This window comes from Mytilus edulis, chromosome 9 (genome assembly GCF_963676685.1).
Source record: "Mytilus edulis chromosome 9, xbMytEdul2.2, whole genome shotgun sequence".
Classification (NCBI taxonomy): Eukaryota; Metazoa; Mollusca; class Bivalvia; order Mytilida; family Mytilidae; genus Mytilus; species Mytilus edulis.
In genome coordinates, this window is record NC_092352.1 from 8885018 (window position 1) to 8910215 (window position 25198).

A 25198-nucleotide genomic window follows, 5' to 3' on the forward strand; every position below is an offset into this window, starting at 1 on the left:
ACATGTTAAAACTTTAAGTATAATGACTGTTTCGAAGAAAGGTATTGAATGGAGAGTTGTATCATTGGCACTCATAGCACATCTTTTTGTATCTATAAACTTCTAATTTCAAATCATTTGAAATATACGAATACATTAAACATTGGCAAGATGCCTTTTTTGAGGATCACAGTAACCACAAATTGACAGAATACACGAATTACATTACAACTCTTCTTATTCTGAATACATACATTTATACGTTAAATAGATAAAACACATAATATGTACGCTGAATCAGAGTCGTGTTTAGCACTGTCAAGACCATGACCTGCATCAATGTTTTATTTGAAGTGCTTCTGTTTGGAATCGTGTATATCTATTTACAACCATTATATTGGTTAGGTTCGTGACTGTTAAAAGATGACATGCATTCTAGCCAGGTCCTTATGTATCTAAGTAATATGATATATCAAATTGTCTGTCAAGGGTCTTTTCTGAAAAGATCCATACATGAAACGGAGCTACATCATTATTAACCACTAAAAGAATAACAAAGAATCGTATAGTTCATATGTTCTTAATCATTAGTAAAAACAAAGTATTCAGACAACATGACAGGTTTCTTTTGTCTTTAGGGAATATGTTCGTTTAAAAACCTTTAACGTTTTTATAATCGTGACATGCAAGTTTTATAACAATACGTCCTTTTGAAAGGTTGAAAACAATCTGGAGACTTTCCAAAATTACATTTTATTTCTCGACAAATGCAAAATTTATGACTGCTTCCCATTACAACGTCATTACAATGCATAGGAGAACAAACGAAAGCTTGGTATAATTTTATAAGGATGTAGAAGATTTGATCATCCGCACATTGCACAAAATGTGCTTTGTTCAACGCTATTATATAACAATACAATTATTTTAATAAAACAAAATAAAAAGTTTGCACCTGTTTAACTCGAAACAATTACGTCGTCCACACTCGTTTCCTTTTCAAACTTTGTGTCAGATTAAGTCATACCTACCTTATCATGTTAATTAAGTTCGATAGGATAGATACACTTAATAAAGTAACCAAACTTCAGCTGGACCCGAAACTAAAAGATAATGCATACTAATCTCAGTGCTATAAAAATTGGGCTAGACGAATAAAGTAGCAAATTGAAAACACATGAAGGAGTTCAGTTGGTTGTCATAGGTTTGCCGTCTTTCTGTTGGAAAATAGTAATCAAAGGTACCAGGATTATAATTTAGTACGCCAGACGCGCGTTTCGTCTACATAAGACTCATCAGTGACGCTCATATCAAAATATTTATAAAGGCAAACAAGTACAAAGTTTAAGAGCATTGAGGATCCAAAATTCCAAAAAGTTGTGTCTTGTATAAAAAAATCCTTAGTTTTTCGACAAATTCAAAGTTTTGTAAACAGGAAATTTATAAAAATGACCACGTTATTGATATTCATGTTTACAAGTCAACAAGTTCGCGAATCAAACAAGTTGGCATTGATTATTATGATTTTATCGAAGAGTATTTATAGAACCATGATACTTTATTTTAAAGGAACTGGAAATATGAACAGGAAATTGCTGGTTTATCATGGCAGATAAATACACACGATATTAAGTCCACTCACACTAATGGTAAAGTGTCGCCATATGTAACAATGGTTAATGCAGGTAGTACGGTAAGTAAAATATGTACTTATATATTCGTATCTTCCTTTTTAGCGCATTTTATAAGATAAATGGTTCGTTCCCTATGAAATGTTTAGCTGCATTTTATTCATTTTTTATATTAAATAACAGAAAAAAAAAAAATATTCAACGATTTTAAGGGTACATTATATTCAGTTTTGTGTTCTGTTTGATAGTGAAATGCGTTTTTTTTCTGCTTCCTGCAGTCTGTAACTGTCAAGACAATAACTTTATGAAAATTATTGACCTTATTTTTGCTGATAAAATGTCAATGATTAAAAAAGTTAATGTTTTATTTATCCTATGTTCAGAATACTAAAGAATCATGTTCAAAGTATTAAAGTTTCAAATTTCATTTTATATTCCACAGGTTTCCTTAAACAGTAACCAATCTTTAGATTCACGGATGTCGTTCACCCAAGTATATATAAAAACTGGTACCTATAAAGGCCAAATAGTGGCACTGAAAGTATATGAAAGTAAAATGCTGCATATTAACAGAGACATTAAAAAACAAATGAAAATGGTAATATTTATGCATCATTATTTTTCTACATACCATGCACACATAGGGTGAAAAGAAAATATGAAAATATGTTTAACCAATATCTTCAAAAAACCCAAAACAACCTTATGCTATTCCACACAATTTGGTAACACATCTGCAAAATTAAGTGACCTGTGATCCCGCATGCTTACTGAAATGAATTTACATATTTTTTTTACAGAAAGAATTGTTTACAGTAATTTGGAAACATCAGTTATCCTAGATGAATACAACAAATGTTTATTTCTTGGTATATCTAAAGTGATTTGAATATAAACGTGTTTTCTCACAACTAGTTATGGCAAATAACGATTTGATCGTTACAAGCATTCTCTTAGATAAATGCTATACAAATCCGGTTATTATATAAATATTTTCTTCAAGGTTATGTTTGTGGGAAATTTATTTTGAAACGCAATACCGTTGTAACATACTTAGATGTAAAGTGCACCTTCAGCTATTTTGATTTTATTAACATTGCATACGGTGATCTAATATCGTTCTGATGATAATTTATTTCAACATACAGTTAAAGAAAGGAGAGGATTAGTAACATCAATGAGACAATAGTTTATTCACCTAAAGTCACAACAACTTTTCATGTATATAATTATCTCTATTCAGTCGTTAACGATGATGGGAACGGACAAATACAGAACTGCACTCTGTTAACAAGTTTGAAATAATTTCATCATTAACTACATAAACCATAATATATAAAAATGAATCTGAGATAAAAATATGGGAAAAACTTACATAGAGATATAGACAGTCCAAACAAACACACACTGCGATATAGACAGTCCAAACAAACACACACTGCACATAGTCTCTTTATACAGAATGTTAAAATTTGTAACGTTTTTGTTTTCCCCTGTTTATTTTGCTTATGCAATCATGGTTTAAATTTATGTTACTAAACAACACTTAATGTTTTCAGATGCGAGATTTACGGCATATGAATATCAATCCATTTGTTGGTGCTTGTGTTGATACACATAATTTTATAATTGTCACAGAATATTGTTTTAAAGGAAGCCTTCAGGTATGTAACACGTTTACCTATCTCACTTTTGTAATATCTTCTTAGCTAAAGACATTCTAAATATATACTAAAAGGGCATTCAAACTGAGATGTCGAAATAAACTAACAACGTCATAGCAAAAACATAGATAGACCAAACGAGAAATAACAGTTTAAAAACACCAAATAGAAAATTAAAGTATAATTAACACGATCCACTTAAAACGTCCGCAATTAAATCCACTTTAGTTATTCTGTTCCGAGCATTGTCATTCATACAACACACACAAAATCTGTTTACGGATAATGCTATGCAACGTAAAGAGATTTTGATTAAACAGAACGAAGACCCATTTTTCAAACCAAGGCTACAAATTGGTAGAGATATTTCGCTATGTTTTCTATATGATTGTTACCCTTGGATATGAAAAAAAATGCATTCGTGCTGCGACACAATTTTAACAATTACTTATACTAGGATCAATTCGTGCTGCGACACAATTTTAACAATTACTTATACTAGGATCAATTCGTGCTGCGACACAATTTTAACAATTACTTATACTAGGATCAATTCGTGCTGCGACACAATTTTAACAATTACTTATACTAGGATCAATTCTTGCTGCGACACAATTTTAACAATTACTTATACTAGGATCAATTCGTGCTGCGACACAATTTTAACAATTACTTATACTAGGATCAATCGTGAGCCTTTAAATTTGACGCCAAACTATCACGGGACATATAATTCTTATTGAACATTTTGTTGGTAAATATAACAACTAGGGAGTAAAGCAATGTGTAAATTATTACAAAATCAAACAGGAGTTGAAGGCAATTGTATATTTTTGTCAAGATTCATAGATTTGATTAAATTTGTCTACTAGTAGAAGTTTCCCTAAATGCAATTTTATCTAGGAAGCTGGATACTAATCATCTTTAACGATTTCTGCACACTATATTCAAAAGTAAAACATTGTTTTTGTTCAGTTATCATGGTTATAGATCACGTCGGTTGGGGTTCTCCGTTTGATGTTTTAACACGTATCGTAATGTCTAGGCCTTTTCAGATTACTATACTGTTTAAAGTGCTAATTGATAGAGCCCGTAAGATAACGTCTGAGATGAACAAATGCCTGTAATATATTTGTCACTTATTTAGACGTATTTGTACTATTCTTTGTATTTGTTTCTTTACTTAACTTGTTGTCGTGTATCATTATTTCGTTTAATGACTTCTGGTTTTGTTGTTTGGTCTTTGCATCATTTCCCCGTCTATATTTAACAACAATGGTCGGGATCCTTCCTCATTAACTATAAATATTAAACGTTACTTTTAATATGATTTTACAACTATGATAGCGACTGAAATATTATATAATATTGTCAGGATGGAAAAAAAAATTAAATCTGAAGGTTCCTTATTTCTTGTGAAAAACGCGATTACCGATCTTAATGGAGACATCCATGCTATTTAGTCATATCAAAGAGAAGCATTAAATGAAGATAATGACATAAGAAAATGGATAGTTTATGAAAAAGAATTATTAATAGTTTTGAAGCAGCATTAAGATGACACATTCACAAAACTAAAAAAATGTCAAAGTAAAAACAATTATGAGACAAACAAAACCGATAAACTGCCATCATATCCATTAGGTTGTTAAATCATGCATTTGAAAGTATATTTAAATTTGTTCCTTTCAAATGATTGTAACATCTTGATGTTAAAAAAACACTTTTTCATTGTAAGTTTTAAACTTGATCACACCTTGCCAGATAGCTGGAACGGACGCCGAACGGATGAAAAAAAAAATCCGTTGACAAAATTTTTATCCGTTGGGTTTCCGTTGGTATTCTGATCATATAAAACGGACGGGTAACAAAGGTCGAACGGAAACTTACAGGATATGCAACGAACGAGAAACGCAAACGTCCGTCCATATCCGTGTCATGTCCGTTTAGCGTACGTTTTATCCGTCAACGTTTGTTCTGTTCGTTGGAAAATTTTGAGCATGTTTAAAACTTTGAACGGACGCCCAACGGATGAAGTATCCGTTGAACGTCCGGTAGGCGTCTGTTTTGTACGGTACTCGTTTTGTATCCATGACTTGTCCGTTATACATCAACGGACTTCTACCGGACTTATAACGGATACAACGGATGTTGAACGAATGAGAAACGGACTCCTACCGGACGTTTAACGGATAAAACGGATGATGAACTGTTCTGAAACGGATAAATGCCAATTGAAAATTTGGCGTCAGAAATGCCAATTATGGTTTGTCAGATTACTGGAATGTCATGAATTTTTATTATGCATAATTGATCTTACAGTAAGGGCACGTATTCACTTTCAAACAGCTCTTATTCAGGCCAGACACTACCCTCTGGGGTCATTTTGAAGAACAAACCAAAACCTGTTACTCAGAAACTTTTTGAATAATTATGCGATTTACATGTATGATTATTGTCGCCTTTAATTTTAATCCGGACGTCGACGGATAAAACGTACGCTAAACGGACACGAAACCGATATTGACGAACGTCTAACGGATATGAACGGACGTCTAACGGACATGAACGGATTGAAAAAAGTTATCCGTTCGGCATTCGTTCGAGCTATCCGTTAAGGTGTGACCGACGTTTTAGGCGTCCGTACGTGCTATCCGGTAAGTTGTGACCGAGGCTTTAATGTGTAGTCGAGGCTGTTAATTTGTTTGCCCGTCACAGTAAAGTTGACTGACCTATACTTTTAAACTTCTATGTCATTAGGACTCTTGTTGAGTGTTGTCTCAATGGCAACTATACCGCATCATTTTTATGTTATCTTTCAACACAAAATAAAGTAAAGAGTTTTAAAAAATCGTTTACAACTTCAGAACTAAAAAAAGATTGAGAATTACGACTGCTGGTACTATATGTCTCATTGGTTCTTATTTTTAATTTGTATGTATTTTAAACATTCTACTAATATCGTGGACACGGGTCCAATATTTACTTCCCATTACAACAACAAGCAGAACATTGTTGTAAAAAGGAACAAAAATAAAAGTCAGACGTGCATAAGAACCGAAAGAGTCGAAGAGCTCAACATGGGCCCAATACTAACCTTATATCATAAATACCAGATGTACATTGTTATAACCAATGAATAAAGGAAACATGTCCTATTTATATACGTAGTTTACATGAAGTTGAAATGAAACAAATAATGAACTATATGACACACCACATTGTGTATTAGCTCCTTATAAGTTTCAAGAGTTTCCAATCAATCTCAGTTTTCTGTGAGATCCTTCAAACCTGTCTAAACGTACAGGAAGGATGACCAGAAACAATCAATTCATTCTACAAATATGAACAGCTATATTAACAATAAGTACAATCTACCGAATTTTTATAGGAAATAATCCTGTCATCTATAAAACTGATAGCATAGTAAGTGGTGGTCTGTTAATCGGTTATTGTCAATTGCAAAATTGTATTAACAGTATTTTGTCATGTCAAAATGCAATTTGTTTGCCGTTTCGCATTTTTCAAAACGTTAAGCGGTTGTTGAGGAAACTTATTTTTAAAGGAAATTATCAAACCACGCATTTCTGTCAAGTATCTCTTCCTTGTCTGAGTTCACCATCTTCATCATATGTTATATCACATCCGAGGATGAAAATATCACTTCATAAAGCTTGTGCGTCCGAAGTCTAAGCCATTAACATGGTATTATAAAGATATAAATTCATTAAAAGAAATGAAAAATAATGACATTTTCTACATGCATGTATTGCCTTTTGCAAACTGACAAAAGTATGTTTTCTTTTCAGGACATTTTAGAAAATGAGCTTATAAATCTAGACAAAATGTTCATAGCGTCTATGATAAAAGATGTTATTCAGGTATATATTATTAATTCCATAGGTAAATATGATCATAATTTTGGAATGTTGAATCCTACAGTGACCTATAATTCTATGTACTTTTGTATCTATTTGAGAGTTCTCTTCCTAGTGGTTATACCACATCTTTTATGAAACGTCTATTTGCCTATAATGAACAGTCTTTCAACAACATTGCCATTGTTACTAGTTTTATATATTTCCATTTACTGAGCCCCTTTTTGTATGTATAAATTTCTGTGTAGTGTTTATTAGTCTGTTTTTTTTTCTTTCTGTCCCTGTAAGCCATTGCAAAGTCAGTATTTCTTAACATAATTGTTTTGTATGAATTATCTACCCCTTTAATAGTAATAATACTATAATTGCCGTTTTATTTTGAAACACTCGTTAGTAGCAAAACAATTTTTACAGTCTTATGTAATGTTAGAAAATATAAATTTTTGCAGTTATTTAGTAAATTGTTCAAACTGTAAGTTTGAAGTCATTGCTTTATAAGTTTTACGGAAACCACTATTCAATGTTTGATATTATGGAATATGTGTGTAGCAAATGACTTCATGTATTTTTTTCTTATATCCTGATGATCTTACTGACAGTTTTCTATCAATGTAATGGAATACCAAGTCTTGTCTTTGCTGTTTGTGTTGTAGGTTTTGTGTTCAATAACGTATACATGTTTGTTTAGACCTAAAACATGTTATTCTATAAAGTCCCTGCTTTATATCTTTCAGGGTATGATATTCCTCCATAATAGTGAATTGATGTTTCACGGAAATCTGAAATCTTCTAACTGTGTAGTAACGAGTCGATGGAATGTACAAGTAGCGGACTTTGGACTATTAGAATTCAGAAAAGCCACTTATAAAAAAGAAGATGAACATGCTTATAATCGAAGTATGTGAACGTGTTTTGTGTTTTGTTTTTTATAGATATTTTCAATTTTACATTGCTTTCCATAATTCTGGTTTCGAAAGCACCATAAGATATATATCACTAAAGCACGTGTCAGTCGCAAACCTTCAGTGAATAAAAGTAACTTCAACGACATCATATTAAATGAAATAACTTTGAACTGCTCATTGTTGAAGACACTGCGCTTAATAAGTCGAAAAAAAACTTGATTTGGTGTATTTGAAAAGAGTGCAGTTTTATGTAGAAAATAATCTAAGCTATCAAGCGTATTGTTGCCGGTTCGATTATGTGACGATTGTTTTAATTTTTACTGGTTTCGTTTATTGACAAGATGTTTTTTCTTGGTTATTATGTAATTTTTTTGTATTTGCCTCAGAGCTTGACAAATGTATTATAATTCCTTTATAATTCCTTTTAACAAACGAGGCGTAGTTCATTTACTTTATAAGAAAAACACATGACCAAACAAAACAATCGCACCAAAAACTGGGTTTCAATGTTTAGTAATAAATTTGTTTCATTTTATTTTTAGATTTGTTCTGGACAGCTCCTGAAATACTAAGAAATCCAAAAGTTTTTGGTTCTCAAAAAGGAGATGTTTATTCATTTGGTTTAATTTTATATGAGATATTTAGTCGTTTGGGTGTTTATTGTTACTGCAATATGGAACCAAAAGGTGAGTATAAAATAAAACTGAGGATAAAAATGTATATAGTATGATTGCAAACACCAAATGACAATGCTTTAAACATCTTCAAGTGCGGTCGTCGTTAACTTTAGCATTTTGACGAAAGCTGAACCGAAAATATAAGAAAATACGATTTGGACTTTCAAATATTTTGTCGAACAGTGCATCTGGGGCATTAACATTGTTACGGTTAACCTTTTTACTGTTAAGGGCGCCTGCATCAATATTGATTTCTGAAGGCATGATCAATGAGTGTACAAGTAAAGAATATGAAAAAATACTATATGGACATTGTAGCAATTTGGGTAGTTCATAGTTTATCAAAAGTCTAAAATTCGACGCTATAAAACTACAAATCAAAATATCTACTCTGTATATGACACGGAATTGGAAACATATGCTAATATAATACATTGTGTTTATTTATATCTAAACATGTATATAAGTAGTGAGGTAGTAAATAGATTAGGGCAATAATGTGATGCTTGACAAATTTTTAAATATTCGTATTAAATGACTTTTATCTTATTTTGTAATAAGCAACGAAGTTAGAAAAAAAGATAGCCCACGTCTTGCTGAAGTGTTTGATGACTTTGCTACTAAATTTCAGATATAGTTTTAAATGTAAAAAGTGTTCAAAGAGTTGAACCATTCCGTCCAGATGCAAAATATTTAAATGCTGAAGATTATATTGTGAATTGCATGAAAGAATGTTGGGATGAAATACCAGACAACAGACCAGACTTCAGAACCATTGCCAAAAAGTTACATGATTTGTGGCGGGGAATGTAAGTGTATATATATTTTGATTCTCTTGGTCAGTTTTATTGATATTTAAACTATTTGAAATTGATATAACCAAAATGCGATTTAACAAAATAGAATAATAAAATCACTTTTTAAAGAAATTTAAATTGATCATAGTGTTCGACTTGGTTCCAAAAGTGAAATATTCGCATCTTTTTCGTAATGTTTTTTCATGCCAACATTGCGGCAATTTATTTTCGTGATCTTCCAACTTTCCTGCTATGCATGTATGTTTAAAAGGAAAGTTTTACAAATTTGGGGTGATTTTGCGTTATTTTTGTTTTTTGCTATTCTAAAGTGTAGAAAATAAATCTTCCAAAAATGAATGATATTTTTTTCGTCAATTTACTGTTCTCACTTATTTCATCCAGGAAACGCAACATATTCGATAACATGATGGCCATGATGGAAGCATATCAAAATAACCTCGAGAATCTAGTAGAGCAGAGGACTGAGCAGTTGGTGGAGGAAAAGAAAAAGACAGAAACATTACTACATCGTATGTTGCCATCGTAAGTATAGAACAAGCAATTAAAACCAATTGAATATCATGACGTTTTTAAAGAATATACTAGGATTTTATGGATATTGCAGTGTCAGTAGGTATGTCATGAATAAAGATTGTTATGTTTATACCACACTTCGTATACTATATAAAAACACAGTAGCCTCTTTAACTGGTTTTTATACGACCGCAAAAATTGAAAATTTTTTGGTCGTATATTGGTATCACGTTGGCGTCGTCGTCTGCGTCGTCATCGTCGTCTTCGTCGTCGTCCGAATACTTTTAGTTTTCGCACTCTAACTTTAGTAAAAGTGAATAGAAATTTATGAAATTTTAACACAAGGTTTATGACCACAAAATGAAGGTTGGGATTGATTTTGGGAGTTGCGGTCCCAACAATTTAGGAAATAGGGAAAGGGGGATGTGAAAAAAATGGGGGGGGGGGGGGGGTTAAATTTTTCTCATTTCAGATTACATAAATAAAAAGAAAATTTCTTCAAAATTTTTTTGAGAGGATTAATATTCAACAGCATAGTGAATTGCTCAAAGGCAAAACAAATATTTTAAGTCTCATTAGACCACATTCATTCTGTGTCAGAAACCTATGCTGTGTCAACTATTTAATCACAATCCAAATTTAGAGCTGAATCCAGCTTGAATGTTGTGTCCATACTTGCCCCAACCGTTCAGGGTTCAACCTCTACGGTCGTATAAAGCTGCGCCCTGCGGAGCATCTGGTTACTTTTGGTACTATTGTTGCATATTATCGGCACAGTTCTATGTTTATCTTTAACAATTGAATCTATTATTTCTGCTATTTCAATAAAGCCTTTCCTTATCATTATGAGACAATGTGTAAGATTGTTTTGTTCGACGTTTGTTATAAAGAATAATCTATCATTTTTTTTAAAATATTATTATTGAATATATTTGTGTTTCTCTATATACAAACTTTAAACCTCATGTGTTCCTTATGAAGAATACAGCAGTATGTATGCATTAACGTTTACTGATGAAACATAGAAGTAAGAAGAGACATTAATAAAAAAAAACAAAAGCAGACGACAGCAAGAGGACGATCAAAAGTAAATAAATAATCATCAGTTAATGAAATATAAGACTACAACATGGAAAAAACCCACATTTATCCCACAAAACACCAACTGTGTTCTCACGTGCCGCGAAAGGTTGAGCAGATAGCTGATCTACTTATTGCACCAATCGTGTCACTCATGACAAGTAAAACCTCGGTGATAATTTTCCTTTGTTTATATCTCAAAGATGGACAAGATGACAGACATTTTACTTTGTGCGGTTATGCAGTTGTAAACTTGAATTCTACTGGCTGCCTTGCCATCTGCTAAATAACCATGTTCGCCGTACACAACCCAATCAAATTATCCTAATAGAAGAAATCTTCTTACAAAACATGTGCCTATCAGAAATCTTGTTGTAATATGTTGACCTTTAACGTATAACTATTGACTTGAAATCATGTGTGCTATAAAAAGAACAAAGTAAGGTATACGCTGTCTTGTGATAACCTTTGTGTATTTATGTGAAACTTTCACTGGTTGACATCTATACATGCATGACGCAATCAATGACTTTCTCAATGTAGAGAAATTCAAATAACATATATTTATTATACATCTCTGTATTGTAATATACAAACTTAACAGTAATAACAGATTTAAAAAAAATGTTTTTCGTCCAGAAAACCGTTTAAATGAGGGACGAAAGATACCAAAGGGACAGTCAAACTCATAAATCTAAAACAAACTGACAACGCCATGGCTAAAAATGAAAAAGACAAACAGAATAACAATAGTAAACATGACACAACATAGAAAACTAAAGAATAAACAACACGAACCCCACCAAAAACTAGGGGTGATCTCAGGTGTTTCGGAAGGGTAAGCAGATCCTGCTCCACATGTGGCACCCGTCGTGTTTCTTATGTGATTACAAAATTTTAATCCGGTAAATAGTCTAATTCGGTAGGTTAAATTCATGAAAGGGAAGGGAATTGTAGTTACGACGTAAGGAACATATCCGATATCATTTGTGAAACGGTTATTCCATAACGGTCAACCAACTCGTGATGGCGTCCGTAAAATTTACGAAGGGATGATTTCAACTTCACAATTTGGAACTCTTGGTTTAATAGCTTCCTTGTGAGCAGCAACCCTCTATCAAGAAAATCATGATAGGAAATGCAAGCACGGGAATATCGTATCAATTTGGAGATATATACCCCGTATGCAGGTGCTGCTGGAATGTTGCTACTTAAGAAATGGAAAGTTAAAATATAAATAATAATAAAAAATATAAGATGGAATAAAATAAAGTGAAATGCTCTAGATCACATTAAACCAAACGGTAAATAAAAATATGTTCAAAAACTATCAGAACTGTTCTTCTTTTAAAAATGAAGTCATTCTTTTTTATAAACAATAGTTACGGAACAGTTGTTGAAAACTTGTGGACAAAGTGTAGTACGATTTATGTTTACGGCAGTTTCAGTAAAACCGTTAAACAGCTCGTTTAGATTAACACCTTGCAATGATTCATTAAATGACTGTGTGCTGTTTCCTTGTTGGGTTGTACTTAAATGTTTTGGCTTAAACGTATTGCATGGCAAAGGTCCACTAAATGGCAACGGCGGCGCTTTGTGTTCCTTAACAGATGTATACAGAGTCTTTTGTCCAACGTTATAAGTAACGGAACTACGTTCTGTGCTCATAAGTGTGGTGCTGGCTGTTGTAATATTTGGTAAAGGAAGAAATGTAGAAGAAGGACCAATTGCTAAAGTTTTAGGAGGCACTGTACAACTTGAGCTTGGTAAAGCACGAATATTTGATGATGTTTCACCAGCAGTTAAAGCTAATGCTTTAGAAGGTTCAGTGATGCTTTCTGTTAATGTCTGTCCCATACGTATCTTATCATCATTATCAACCCGCTGATATAAAGAAAGGGATGCTAATGACTTATGTCCAGTTACGGCCATGATCTGTGCATTGCAATATGAGTTTTTAGCTCGAACAGTAGCCCCGGTAGCACGTATTGAATGGTTAGTGTAAATTTCAGACAAGTTGCACTTCTTGCTCAGGTATGACATGAAATTGCCGAGCGTTTTTTTGCCCACAGGAATGTTATAATACCATGAAGGGTCCTCTTCCCAAAACTGATCTTTTGGTCTCTGCCATAGTTTGTCACACTCTGGATTTAATTTATTTACATACTTTTCAAAGGAGGACACGGGGCAATACTCAGAACCGGAATTTTCTGGCATTATCCCTGAAGTGTTTTCTTTGTCACTGCTGCGATGGTTTTTTGTCAACTCATCTAAAGTTTTAACAACATATTTAAGCCCCGTTTTCGGATCTGTTTTTACAGAAAACGTGGATTTTTTCATTTGTGGCATATTTTCCATTCCCCTTCGAAAAAAATACAGGCGAATATCAAACTGAACTTTATTTTGAAGTCCAAATGGAGTATTTGGTGATAAATATATTGAGGTATACATTTTTCTTCTGTCAGCTTCGTCAATAGACGGATAATGCTCGACGTCTCCTAATCCCATGCGTTTAAGTTCTGCCATTGCCGCATAAAAATTTTCTCTGGAAGCGCTAAAACTTTCATCATTCACATTGTCAATTTTTTTATTGTACGGTGGAGCCTTTAAATATCTATTCAATGAGTATCTCAAGCATTGTAGTGAATTTGTTTTATAACGATTTTCATCAGCTTTACGGACATCCATATAAAATGACCCAACACTTCATCTAGTTTTAAGGTGTCATACTGTTCAAATCCAGGATCCATTTTCTTTACTTTTAAATACTCCCTGAAAATAGTGGCTGCTATATTCTGCTTTATTGTTTTGTCAGCACTCATTTTCAAACGTTTTTGTTCAATTTCTTCATCACTAGTATCAACAAATCGTCTTTTACCAGACTCCATCTTTAGTTGGCATAAAAACACATGAACTATGCACTACATGGAAAATAAATAGATCATCAGGTTACACTATACACATTAAGAGTGATGTCAGTGGGCGGAGTTAACATGTTATCACTATTGCGTAGTGAAATCTAGGACACTTGTGTATTAAACGTTTCATTAATTATATACCTAATACGGTTAGCATAACCGCACAAATTTTATCATGCTTTGGCCCAACTAGCATGATTATTTAGACGGAGTCGAAATAACCATATTAGTTGGGTCAAAGCATGATAACTTATAATGTCAAATGTAATGTCTGTTATACGGTTTTGACTCTTTGTTAGCTCTTTTTTGGTTTGATGAGCTCATCAACATTTGTTTAAAGTTTTGAATTTGAGATTTTTGGCATCGTGCATCATACACCTTATCGCTATTCCCGGCTGACCCGTCCGCTTGAACTTTTGACGTCAACAACAATCACTTTTCCATTGTGGCGTCAGACATTTTGTTTTATGACGTCAAAATTTTACGGGAACCTGTGTGATTTCCAGCAATGGCGGACAAATAGCGATAAGGTGTATTGTTGAGACATAATTTTTCGAACTTCGCTCTTGGTACAATCAAATATAGCTTGGTTCATTCGATTTTTTACCGTGAATATTTTAATAAAATCTTTTTATGAATAACAGTTTCTATGAATAGATTTTATTTATGCAGGGTCATAGCAGATCAGTTAAAAAAGGCAAAGGTGGTACAGCCTGAGTCTTTTGAGTGTGTCACTATATACTTCAGTGACATCTGTGGCTTTACAAAGTTGTCTGCAGAAAGTACGCCTTTGGAGGTATGTACTTATATCTTTTATCAATCAATATTATAATTGTATTTTTCAATAAAAGAGAAAGCGTATGATGTATTGAGGTAATCTATAAAACACTTTACTCCTCAACGTAAATATTAGGTTTGAATTTTGAAATATGTAGTCATTGAGCCATGCTGATGACACATAAAGATTGCTGACATGCGCTTCTGATAGAGTAACATTTGTACGGATGGATCTGATCGAACAAAAACATTTTTTATTGTTCTTTTTTACAATCAAATGAAAATGTTTTATAATGTTAAAAAAAAATGTAGAAATACAAAACTTATGAATTATAAATTTTTCAACATGTATTCAAACGATAACTACACGTAGAGCACTCTTTTCTAGTTGTTTTTTTTAAAGAATTGAATTATTGAATTATGTTCAAGAAAAAAACACTTAATCTGTTTGATTCGTTTTAGTTTTACCACTAAGTAAACCTTATACTCATAAAAAGTATTTTAATAACAATGTCAATTAATTGAAAAAATATTCTTTAATTTCTATTAAGAAGTATTTGACTATTTTTCCAACTGAATAATTCCTATTTTTATACATTGGTAGTAACCTCGTTATAAACACGTCCTAGATAATTCCATTTAACACGATATCAGTTGATATTATGTGTTATACCTGTACATTGGTAGTAACCTTGTTATAAACACGTCCTAGATAATTCCATTTACCACGATATCAGTGGATATTATGTGTTATACCTTGTTATAAACACGTCCTAGATAATTCCATTTACCACGATATCAGTTGATATTATGTGTTATACCTGTACATTGGTAGTAACCTTGTTATAAACACGTCCTAGATAATCCCATTTACCACGATATCAGTTGATATTATGTGTTATACCTGCGTAGAAACATATGCTGAAAAAATTTGATTATATTTCAGGTGGTGGATATGTTGAACGATTTATATACATGTTTTGACTCCATTATAAAGCATTATGATGTTTATAAAGTAGAAACAATCGGTGATGCGTATATGGTGGTCAGCGGTGTTCCAATACGTAACGGAGACAATCATGCAGGAGAAGTAGCCTCGATGTCGCTAGAACTTTTGCGAGCAATAAAAATATTCAAAATACGACATCGTCCAGAGGAAACATTAAAGTTAAGAATTGGAATGCACTCAGGTACTTTATTTCTTATAAATAACTAAAACAAACCAAAAAGAACAGTTATGTTAAAAAACAAATATGCTCATAATAGACCTCATCATAGACGGAGATGCTAAGGTGAAGATATACTTCACGTTTATTGTAATGTTTACACTGTAAAGAAATTACGAGCCGCTGTATGATTGTCGAGGGGCAAACTATCCACAGAAAACTTCAAGTTGTGTACCGGTCCATACCTTTATTGTTTAATTTACACTGTGAAATGTATATATCTTTTCTGCAGTCTTCCTTGTTACTGTTACAGGCTGTTCTCGTTTCATCTTTATTAACTTTTCAGGTCCATGTGTAGCTGGGGTAGTTGGTCTAACAATGCCCAGGTATACATTGTTTGGAGATACTGTAAATACAGCTTCTCGATTGGAGTCTACTGGTGAACGTAAGTATTTTCTTACATCACAATTATTTAAATTTTACAGATATCATTGATATTTGTCTCTTATCCTTAATAGAAAAGAGGAGGAAGACTCCGAGGAGACACTCAAAACACACAAGTTGAATTAAACTGCATATTTCTTGTCAAAAAAGAAAGACGGCGAAAAGAGAGCAAGGCAAATGATTAAGCCTAATTTGTTACGTTTGTAATGTCACAATACCTCTGAAGGATGGGGAACTGTTGGCGACTTTAGACATTCAGTATGTGCCTGCCCCAAGTAATTTGACTGTAATTGTTCATTGACAATTATAATTTTTTCTTTAGCTCTACAGATCCATATAAGCGATCCTTGTAAACAGCTACTTGATAAACTAGGAGGATATACTATTACAGAAAGAGGTTTTGTCAGCATGAAGGTAAATTGTAAAAGAAAATAGTTATGTTGTATCTGTATATACAGGTACCTGTATATTGCACATGCTCATGTATTTCATTGACTGATTTTTTTATCATTTATAAGTAAAGTTAAGATGAATGCAAGTATTGTCAAGTATTCTTATATCTACTCTATACATGTTATTGTTGTAGAGATAAACAAATTTTGATCATAAAAATCCGACGCTCTTTTCAGCTAATTTTAATAGTTTTTTCTTCTGTTCATTACAAATAAGTAAGAACTACAGTTTTGTCATATTGTTTTTTTTTTTCAGAAGTGAAAAAGGCGATTAAAGTATATTACAGTAAATTTCTTTAACTATATGACTTCAACATTTTTCTTTCTTTACTCTTAGGGGAAAGGAGAATTATTCACTTATTGGCTTAATTCAGAGAATGAGGAAATTCGCCATGAGCGATTGCGGCGAACAAGTCAAACATTAAATTTTAGTTCACCCGCAACAAGAGAAATAAGACAGGCGTATATACAACATTCCGGTCAGAATCACCGTTCTATAAAAGATAGTTTAAGCGAAAAGTACAGTGATAAAGACAATCATTCCGATCACAACCAGTCAACCCCTCTAATGGACATTTTATGTGAAAGTGAAAGAATTAACTCATCAGTTCCTCTACCTAAGATTCCACTAGAACCTAAAGACTCTCCTACAACTAGTTCCATCAAAGCAAGAAAAATATTTCAATCAAAACTATTCAATGGTGTTATTCCTGAAGAGAAAAAGTTTCGGCTACTAAAAGGTAGCTCTGGTTCAGATATAACAACAGAAAAATATGCTCTGATGAGTGATTTCCATGACGACGATAGTGATAGTGACCATATGTCAACAAGGCATCATTCCTTAGGAACAAGAAATAACATACGACAGACACCAAGCTGTGCAATGTGTACGCTTCCGAAGTCTACAAAGCAAGATAAAGAAACAAATTCGTATGTTCCAGACCGACAAGACATTGAGTCAAGAAATTATTACAATAGTTTTGGACAAAATGATAATTTGATTGACCCAGAGACAATATTGTAGCATTAAGATAAATGGACAACTACAGATAAAATTACACTTAAAAATTAATTAATTATAACTTTTGTTAACAAAAGTTTAGGGGGTTAAATACGATGGATATTTTAGTGCATGACTTGAATACTTTTACCAGAATATATCTATATGTTATTGTGTTCGGAATATAAATCATGTTTTATACTTAATACAGTTTTTCAGTACTAGTTAAAAAACATCAGAAAAGAGTCATTCTGCCTCAAAAGTCAATTCGATTAATTTTAATCCTTAATGTTTCTTATTATACTAACAAGTAAAAGTAATGCTAAGATGACATTACCCTTCAATACATCTCCCTGTAATTTTCAATGTAACCATCCAGTAATAACAAAATAAAAAACTTGCAGAATATCTATAAAGACATAGTAACAAATGTCAGAGGGTGATGCGGCATATTGTAACTCCTCGTAATAATGGTGGCTTTGGTATGTATTTATCCGAGAGAAATATAACAGATCAACATAGCAGCTATGTATTATTCATTATGAACACCTCATTACAAATTGTACTTGAACTTTCATTTCTCAATCTTATTTAGGATATTCAAGCTTCGTTTGGTTTTTTTTTTACTTGATTTGTCCTAATTGATTTATGAGATAAACACCTTGAATATCTACTGCTGTCTAAATTTAAGGTACATAGTGGTTTGTTGAAGATCAGATAATACTGTTTCATTAGTTCTTTCTTTTGAAATATTAAATTAATGTATTTTTTTATCAATCATTTTTATATATTTCATTTCAATCATGTCATATAACTATCTTCTCAAACTGAATCGTAGTTCAAAACTGAGTTAATTGTACGATAGTGTGTAGTAAAATTCAAAGTAAATAGATAACATAGGTTAAACTAAATGGTCTATCGGAGTGTGAAATAACCAAGGAACGAAAGGATTATAAACGATCAATCACATACAAGTATTTGAAGATATGTAAAGTATATACGAATTAATAATTAATGTTCCTTCATACTTTGCCTTCGTTTTGCAATAGAACATATAAACCCGGTGATATACTGTAAAATATGAACTTTGTAATTTTTGCCCAAAATTTCACAGTGAATGTTTGTTAATTTCTATTGATTTAGTTTGTATGTAGTTTTACTTAACCTTTAACAGAATCCATGTTTTATTTTTTATTTGCAGTTAACTTGTATATGTTATGCATTTAGAAGTTATCTACATTTTCATTGATAACGTGTGAGGCACGATTTCTTACCATGTTTATGTTGTACTACAAAATGTGAACTTGCAATCTACACTTTGTCTTATGTGAACAAAGTCAATCAAAAAGAAGTGGTGTCAAGATGTCAAAAGTCATATTTTATCCTCACAATATTATATTACCAAGACTGTTTTGGTTGTATAACTACAGTAACTGAAAGATACATCTTCTATCTTATTTAAATATGTTCCATCAGCAAATTGAAAAACAAAATCTATATTTTAGAATATTAACTTACCGTGTTTTTGTAATTGAAGATATATGATGAAATATTGAGCAATGACATTCAAAAATAATTGTGTGAAATGATGCAAATACTATTTGTCCGAAAAACTTTTAGAGAAAAATAAACCTTAAGTGCCACGTGTATGCCACCTATAAACTGTTCCTGTGTTACTGTTTTTTAATTGCTTTTGTATATCATGAAGGTTTTGAAGTTTTTAGAAACGTACTTTCCATTTAAAGAGGAGACCACAGTAAGAAAACAAAAATGTTATGAAATGAAATATATATTAATTGACTTGTAGACTGCATTTAACTTGTTGACATAATGTGTGTTGTTGGTGTAAATAGAAAGATATGTAATATATATACACACACATCAATGAAACATAAAACAAATTTCGTAACACACACTTATGACAAAAACTATATTTAACAGTATCAAGCAATTCTCATACAAAGAATGTCATCCTACCCTCAAAGACGCACTAACGAAGACCTTTGTCTATCTCTTCATTTTAAGAAGCAAAACAAATCAATTTTGAGAGCCTTGTGTTTCGCTTTAACTATGATAACCATAGTACAAAACGTACTAATTTTGAATCTACACTCTTTGCCTTTCCCTTGATACATGATGTACAAGGGCTGTGATTAAATCATGAATTCCCATTGATGTACAGTGTTAAAAATTCCTATGCATCCTACTTTTGGAAATAGGTATACAAAAAAAACTGCTAATGATAACGGATTGATAAAATGCGATGAGACATAAAACCTACAAAAAAATGTATTGATAATCAGAAACCAAATACTTTGTTCTTATCAATGTTTGATTTATTAGATGAAAAATCAATGATAAGTAGATGTGAAAATATTCACATACTCAAGATTTATTAAAATATGTATTCCTAGCACCGCTCGTATCTATTCGCAGAAAAATGTGTCAGGTGTTCTTGTTCTAATATTTTAATGAAGTAAAAAACAAAAATGCGTTGTCTTTCTTTAAACAGATAATACTTTTTCTATGTAAAAAAAATAAACAAAAAGTATATAAAAATATCGAACTTCTTAGCAGATTTAGATATCTTATCAAATTGCAAAATCAAAACTAAAACATATCAAACAAATAGAAACCAACTGTCAAAATCCCGACTGGAACTTCATGCAATCGGAACAATTAAAATTATTAAATTATAAATTTTAACTTTTGTGAAATATCTGTGTTGAGAAATGGTACGAGATAAAAATGTAGTTGTATTCACATTTTTTCAAAATCATCACATCTACATTGAAATCAAAGTAAATCATATTTCACTTTCATCTAAACTTCATTTAAAACATGTTGCAAGTCAATATATGGCAGTTCTTGTCCATTCGTTTTTGATGCGTTTTGTTATTTGATTTTGCCATGTGATTATGGACTTTCCTCTGGGTTCAGTATTTTTGTGAATTTACTTTTGCATAATACTTCCGTAAGTTCCTAATATTACGCCTTGTTACATTGTATATTTTATTCATGTCAATATGTATATATCATCTTTCATTGATTTGTTGTTTGTAGATATACATATAATTTATATTCCTGAGAAATCTGTGATAATTTCCGACTTCATTGTATATAAAACTATAGTTCATAAAATGTCTTCAATATGTTGAATAATAACACGAGAAATCAAAATTGAACAATAAAAGTAAAACATTTGTAAATGCTGTTTTCATATGCCAAATAATTAGTACTAACAGTGAAATATAAATATCAATTTAAAAATGAATAAAAAACCATCTAAACTGATTATACCCTCAGTCATTATAATGAGCGACGCTGTGGTCCTATACCACGAATCAGAAACCTATCTTATGTTGTTTTTTTATCACAACTTTTTGGAATTTTGGGTCCTCAATGCTCTTCAAATTTGTACCTGTTTGGCTTAATAATTATTTTGATTTGAGCTTTACAGATAAATCGTATGTAAACGAAACGTGCGTCTGGTGTATTAAATTATAATCCTAGTACCTTTGATAACTATGATGCTCAAGAAAAGGTTTGGAGCAAGAACAAAAATCCTGCAGTTTGTTCTTTACATTTCGGGTTTCTCTCATTTTTGTTCTGAAAAAAATATTCAGAGTATGGCTATATGACTCTTTCATCTTGCAATAGTATTAAATCAGAAAGTTTTATTACATAAAAAAATTATTGTCCAACGTAGATACAACTATCTTGTCTCAGAGAGGGATAAAATCTACCTTGTAAAAAATAACTCTGATATAGACAAAAATATCTGGATGCTTGATTTTATTATGGCCAATATATTTGTTACGTTTGGGAGACTGTATTCAACAAACTATCTGCATTCCCATGGGAACAAACTGTGTTACTCTTCTTGTCGACTTTTATTCTTATAAAGCTTACTTCATACAGGAACTTCTTAGAACGAAAGAAAAGAAGTAAGCACAATCCCTAATTTTACTTCCCGCTTTATAGATGATGTTTCCCACTAAAAATTTGAATATTTTCAAAATGTGGGAACTATATTGACGCATCGATCCCACCGAACCAAAAATAATGGATACAACAAATACAGTTAAGTTTGCCTCATATCTTGACTAACATTTAGAAATTGAAATTGTCGAAATAAAAACTTTACGACAAAAGAGATGATTTCAGCTTTCTAATTGTGAACTTTCCATTTCTATGTAGCAACATTCCAGCGCCGCCTGCATACGAAGTATATATCTCCCAATATATACAATAATCCTGGGCTTGTATTTCCTTTCATGACTTCCTTGATAACCACTTAGAAGTATGCTATTAAAACCAAGAGTTCAAAATGGTAAAGTTGAATTCATCCCTTTTTAAACTTTACGGACGCCAACACGAGTTATATTGTATATCTATTTCACAGATGATAGCGGATATATTCATACTGTCGTAAAACAATCCCGTTCCCTTTTCACGAATTAGACTTATTACCGGATATGTATTTACATGAGTAACACGACGGTTGCCACATGTGGAACAGGATCTGTGTACCCTTTCGGAACACCTGCGATCTTGTGGGGTTCGTGTTGCTTAGTCTTTAATTTTTTACTATGTTGAGTTTTATGTTTTTTGTTTGTCCTTTTGTCTTTTGTGTTTTAGCCATGGCGTTGTCATTTTATTTTCGATTTATGAGTTTGAGTATCTCTCTGGTATCTTTCGCCTATCTTTTACAAAATAACTACACCTACGGTCTCAATATTTAGATCACTTCAAAAATAAAATTAATATAATTTTTACCATGACATTAGCATGATAAGGTTCAGAAAGTTGGAATGAAATCCAGTCCTTCGTGTAAGAGGAGTAACTGTTGTGTTATTGTGCAAACATCAGTTAAAGAACGATGACGATACAAAACAACGACCACTCGACTAGCTTTAATACAAACTGCTCCAGAAAGTGTCGTATCTTCACAAGACAAAACAAAAACAAGTAAGTTAATATGAATCTCTTGTCAACGACGACGGTGCACACAATACATACAGAAAAATTACGAGACACATTTTAAAAGTATACATCTAGTATAAATAATGTTTTCTAGTAAGTACTCTATATATTGAAACTGTGTGACCAATGGGAATTATCGAAAGTCCATAAGGAAACAAGCAACTGAATAACGTTTAGAAAACGACATCCATCTATTGATTCCCTCAACCAATCTGTATGAAAAATTCAAACATGCATATTCTTAAACACTACCATTTTGAAACACGAACTTCAATTGGGTGATATACTAAGAAAATAGTTGAATTCTTTTACAAATGGTTTAATAAAAATAAATAACAATTTGTACAAATCTGTAATTACAATAAATAAATAACAATGTGTACATAAATGTTTGTTTATCACAGAAGACAATGAAAGACACAATTGTGACAAGGAAACTTGTAACTGGATTTATGTTCATCATATAGGTCTATTTCAAGGAGTACGCAAACTTTACATTATGTATCTATTCATTACATCAAAACAGTGAAACACTTCCCCTTTTTTTGTACCTATCGTTTATTGCTTGTTGATACGTGTATCAATAGTTGAAGCGTTATACAACTGTTTTTCCTGCAGAAACGAGTTCATACTAACTTTAGTTTCCAAATACATGACATTTTGTTTCATTCTGTTCAATTATTTTGTATTTATTTCCTTACCGTCACATGGTGCGAAAAGTAGTTGTAAAGCTAGTTTAATATAAACAATCGTCCGGGTTTCTGGACTGTCTAGTGTTTCTAGTTATTTTCTTTGATTTAAAGTTTTCTAGTGGTGTAGGAAAATATTTTTTTTGTACTTTGCATGTTTTTTCATAATTTTCTGATATCTATTTTATATCATATTGTAATCGTACCAATTTAGCATCAATTATTGCACTTGTCAACATATTTTTTAGTTACGGAGAACACCTTTACCCTGAAAATTTATGAGAGATGTCTTATACAATAGTTATCAAAACAGCTGTTAAAAAAATTTAACTTTGTACTTGTAAATAAACCCTTTTATTGTATCATTGATCTGAAATGTTATTATTATTGTGATTTTGTGAAAATGGCTTAAAAAATTGATATTATTTAAATTTCAGAATAGAGAAAGCGCGTTTAGTTGTTAGCCATTTGAATCATTCAAATGGAAAAGCATTATTGTTATACAAATAATATCTCAATCATGGAACCCATGAGAAACTTTATTTTGTTTCCATTTTAACATCGTTATGTATAAAACAATAAATAATCGATGACTCTACATAACAAATGTCAGTGTATTGACCATAACGGCCGATTTCGCTTGACTTAGATCCTGACATCGTCTTTTTTGGCAGAGCGTTCTGTTAACAAAATATAATACATTATCTAATGAATGCCGTACTAAATTAATCCATTAGTGTTCATATAACATTTTCATCAAAATGATGAAAGCGGAATAAGGAGATGTGGTATGAGTGCGAATGAGACAGCTATCCATTTAAGTCACAATTTATATAAGTAAACCTTTACGGTCTTTAATGCTAACCTATTGTACCAGTATTGGTCGATTTGATTTTATGAGGTTAATAGTAAGTTGATTCCCGAGTTAGAGACGATATTGATGATACAATGTATGGTTTGCATATCATTTTTACAAGAGTTTGATACAGTACGTACAAATTATAAAAAGAGAACATCCACATAAACCTTGTCTTTGCAAATGATCGTCATGGCAATGTTGAATTGTGGTTAAAAACATATCATGTCACTTATTTATATACATTTACAATACATCTTCTACATCTGGTCCTACATATCCAGCGTTATTTAATTGCCACTTAACATTCATAAGTGGCATTGTTTCTAGAACAGGTGTAGTTGGTGGTGGACGGAGTGTAAACGTTGGTGGCTTACATAAATTGTCACATGGAGAACATGGCACCGAGTTTACTAAATTTCCATTTTGTTCCTTAGTGTCAATAAAATGTTTCAGATCGTGAGCATTTGTAGGGTCAATATGTTTAACGAATCCATTACAATGTTTATGGTTCGTTCCATTCACAAGATAATTGTCGAAATAATTAGGAAATGTAGCATGATCTATCTCTAGGTTTGATCGTCTATCATGATATGAATACACAGACATCATTGTTATTCGTTTTCTCCTGATCATTGCGTCTTCAGATTCCAGAAAATATGTAAATTTTTCACCTTTTCCCTGCAATAAAAAGTCAAAAATATTTTCATGAACAGTACTCTATAAAAGGTATCTTGCTTGAGATTAACTTGATATTTTACTAAA

The 25198-nt window shown here is 31.9% G+C and overlaps 2 protein-coding genes across 4 annotated transcripts in view; one reads left to right on the forward strand and one right to left on the reverse strand.

Moving 5' to 3' along the window:
- The window catches only part of LOC139487594 (receptor-type guanylate cyclase Gyc76C-like), a 124599-nt gene extending 103488 nt beyond the window's left edge, over nucleotides 1–21111 (forward strand). For both annotated transcript variants that reach the window (XM_071272492.1, XM_071272491.1), the window contains exons 10-22: nucleotides 1549–1672; nucleotides 2053–2208; nucleotides 3170–3274; nucleotides 7084–7155; nucleotides 7887–8049; nucleotides 8600–8743; nucleotides 9366–9543; nucleotides 9934–10074; nucleotides 14736–14859; nucleotides 15787–16030; nucleotides 16353–16451; nucleotides 16773–16864; nucleotides 17240–21111. In XM_071272492.1, the coding sequence (XP_071128593.1) occupies nucleotides 1549–1672; nucleotides 2053–2208; nucleotides 3170–3274; nucleotides 7084–7155; nucleotides 7887–8049; nucleotides 8600–8743; nucleotides 9366–9543; nucleotides 9934–10074; nucleotides 14736–14859; nucleotides 15787–16030; nucleotides 16353–16451; nucleotides 16773–16864; nucleotides 17240–17926 (2329 nt within the window). In that variant the 3' untranslated portion in view covers nucleotides 17927–21111. The remainder of the gene's footprint in view (nucleotides 1–1548; nucleotides 1673–2052; nucleotides 2209–3169; nucleotides 3275–7083; nucleotides 7156–7886; nucleotides 8050–8599; nucleotides 8744–9365; nucleotides 9544–9933; nucleotides 10075–14735; nucleotides 14860–15786; nucleotides 16031–16352; nucleotides 16452–16772; nucleotides 16865–17239) is intronic.
- Nucleotides 21112–23191: 2080 nt separating this feature from the next.
- Nucleotides 23192–25198, reverse strand: part of LOC139487593 (guanylate cyclase 32E-like) — an 80323-nt gene continuing 78316 nt past the window's right edge. For both annotated transcript variants that reach the window (XM_071272490.1, XM_071272489.1), the window contains one exon: nucleotides 23192–25114. In XM_071272490.1, coding sequence (XP_071128591.1) covers nucleotides 24680–25114 — 435 coding nt within the window. In that variant the 3' untranslated portion in view covers nucleotides 23192–24679. The remainder of the gene's footprint in view (nucleotides 25115–25198) is intronic.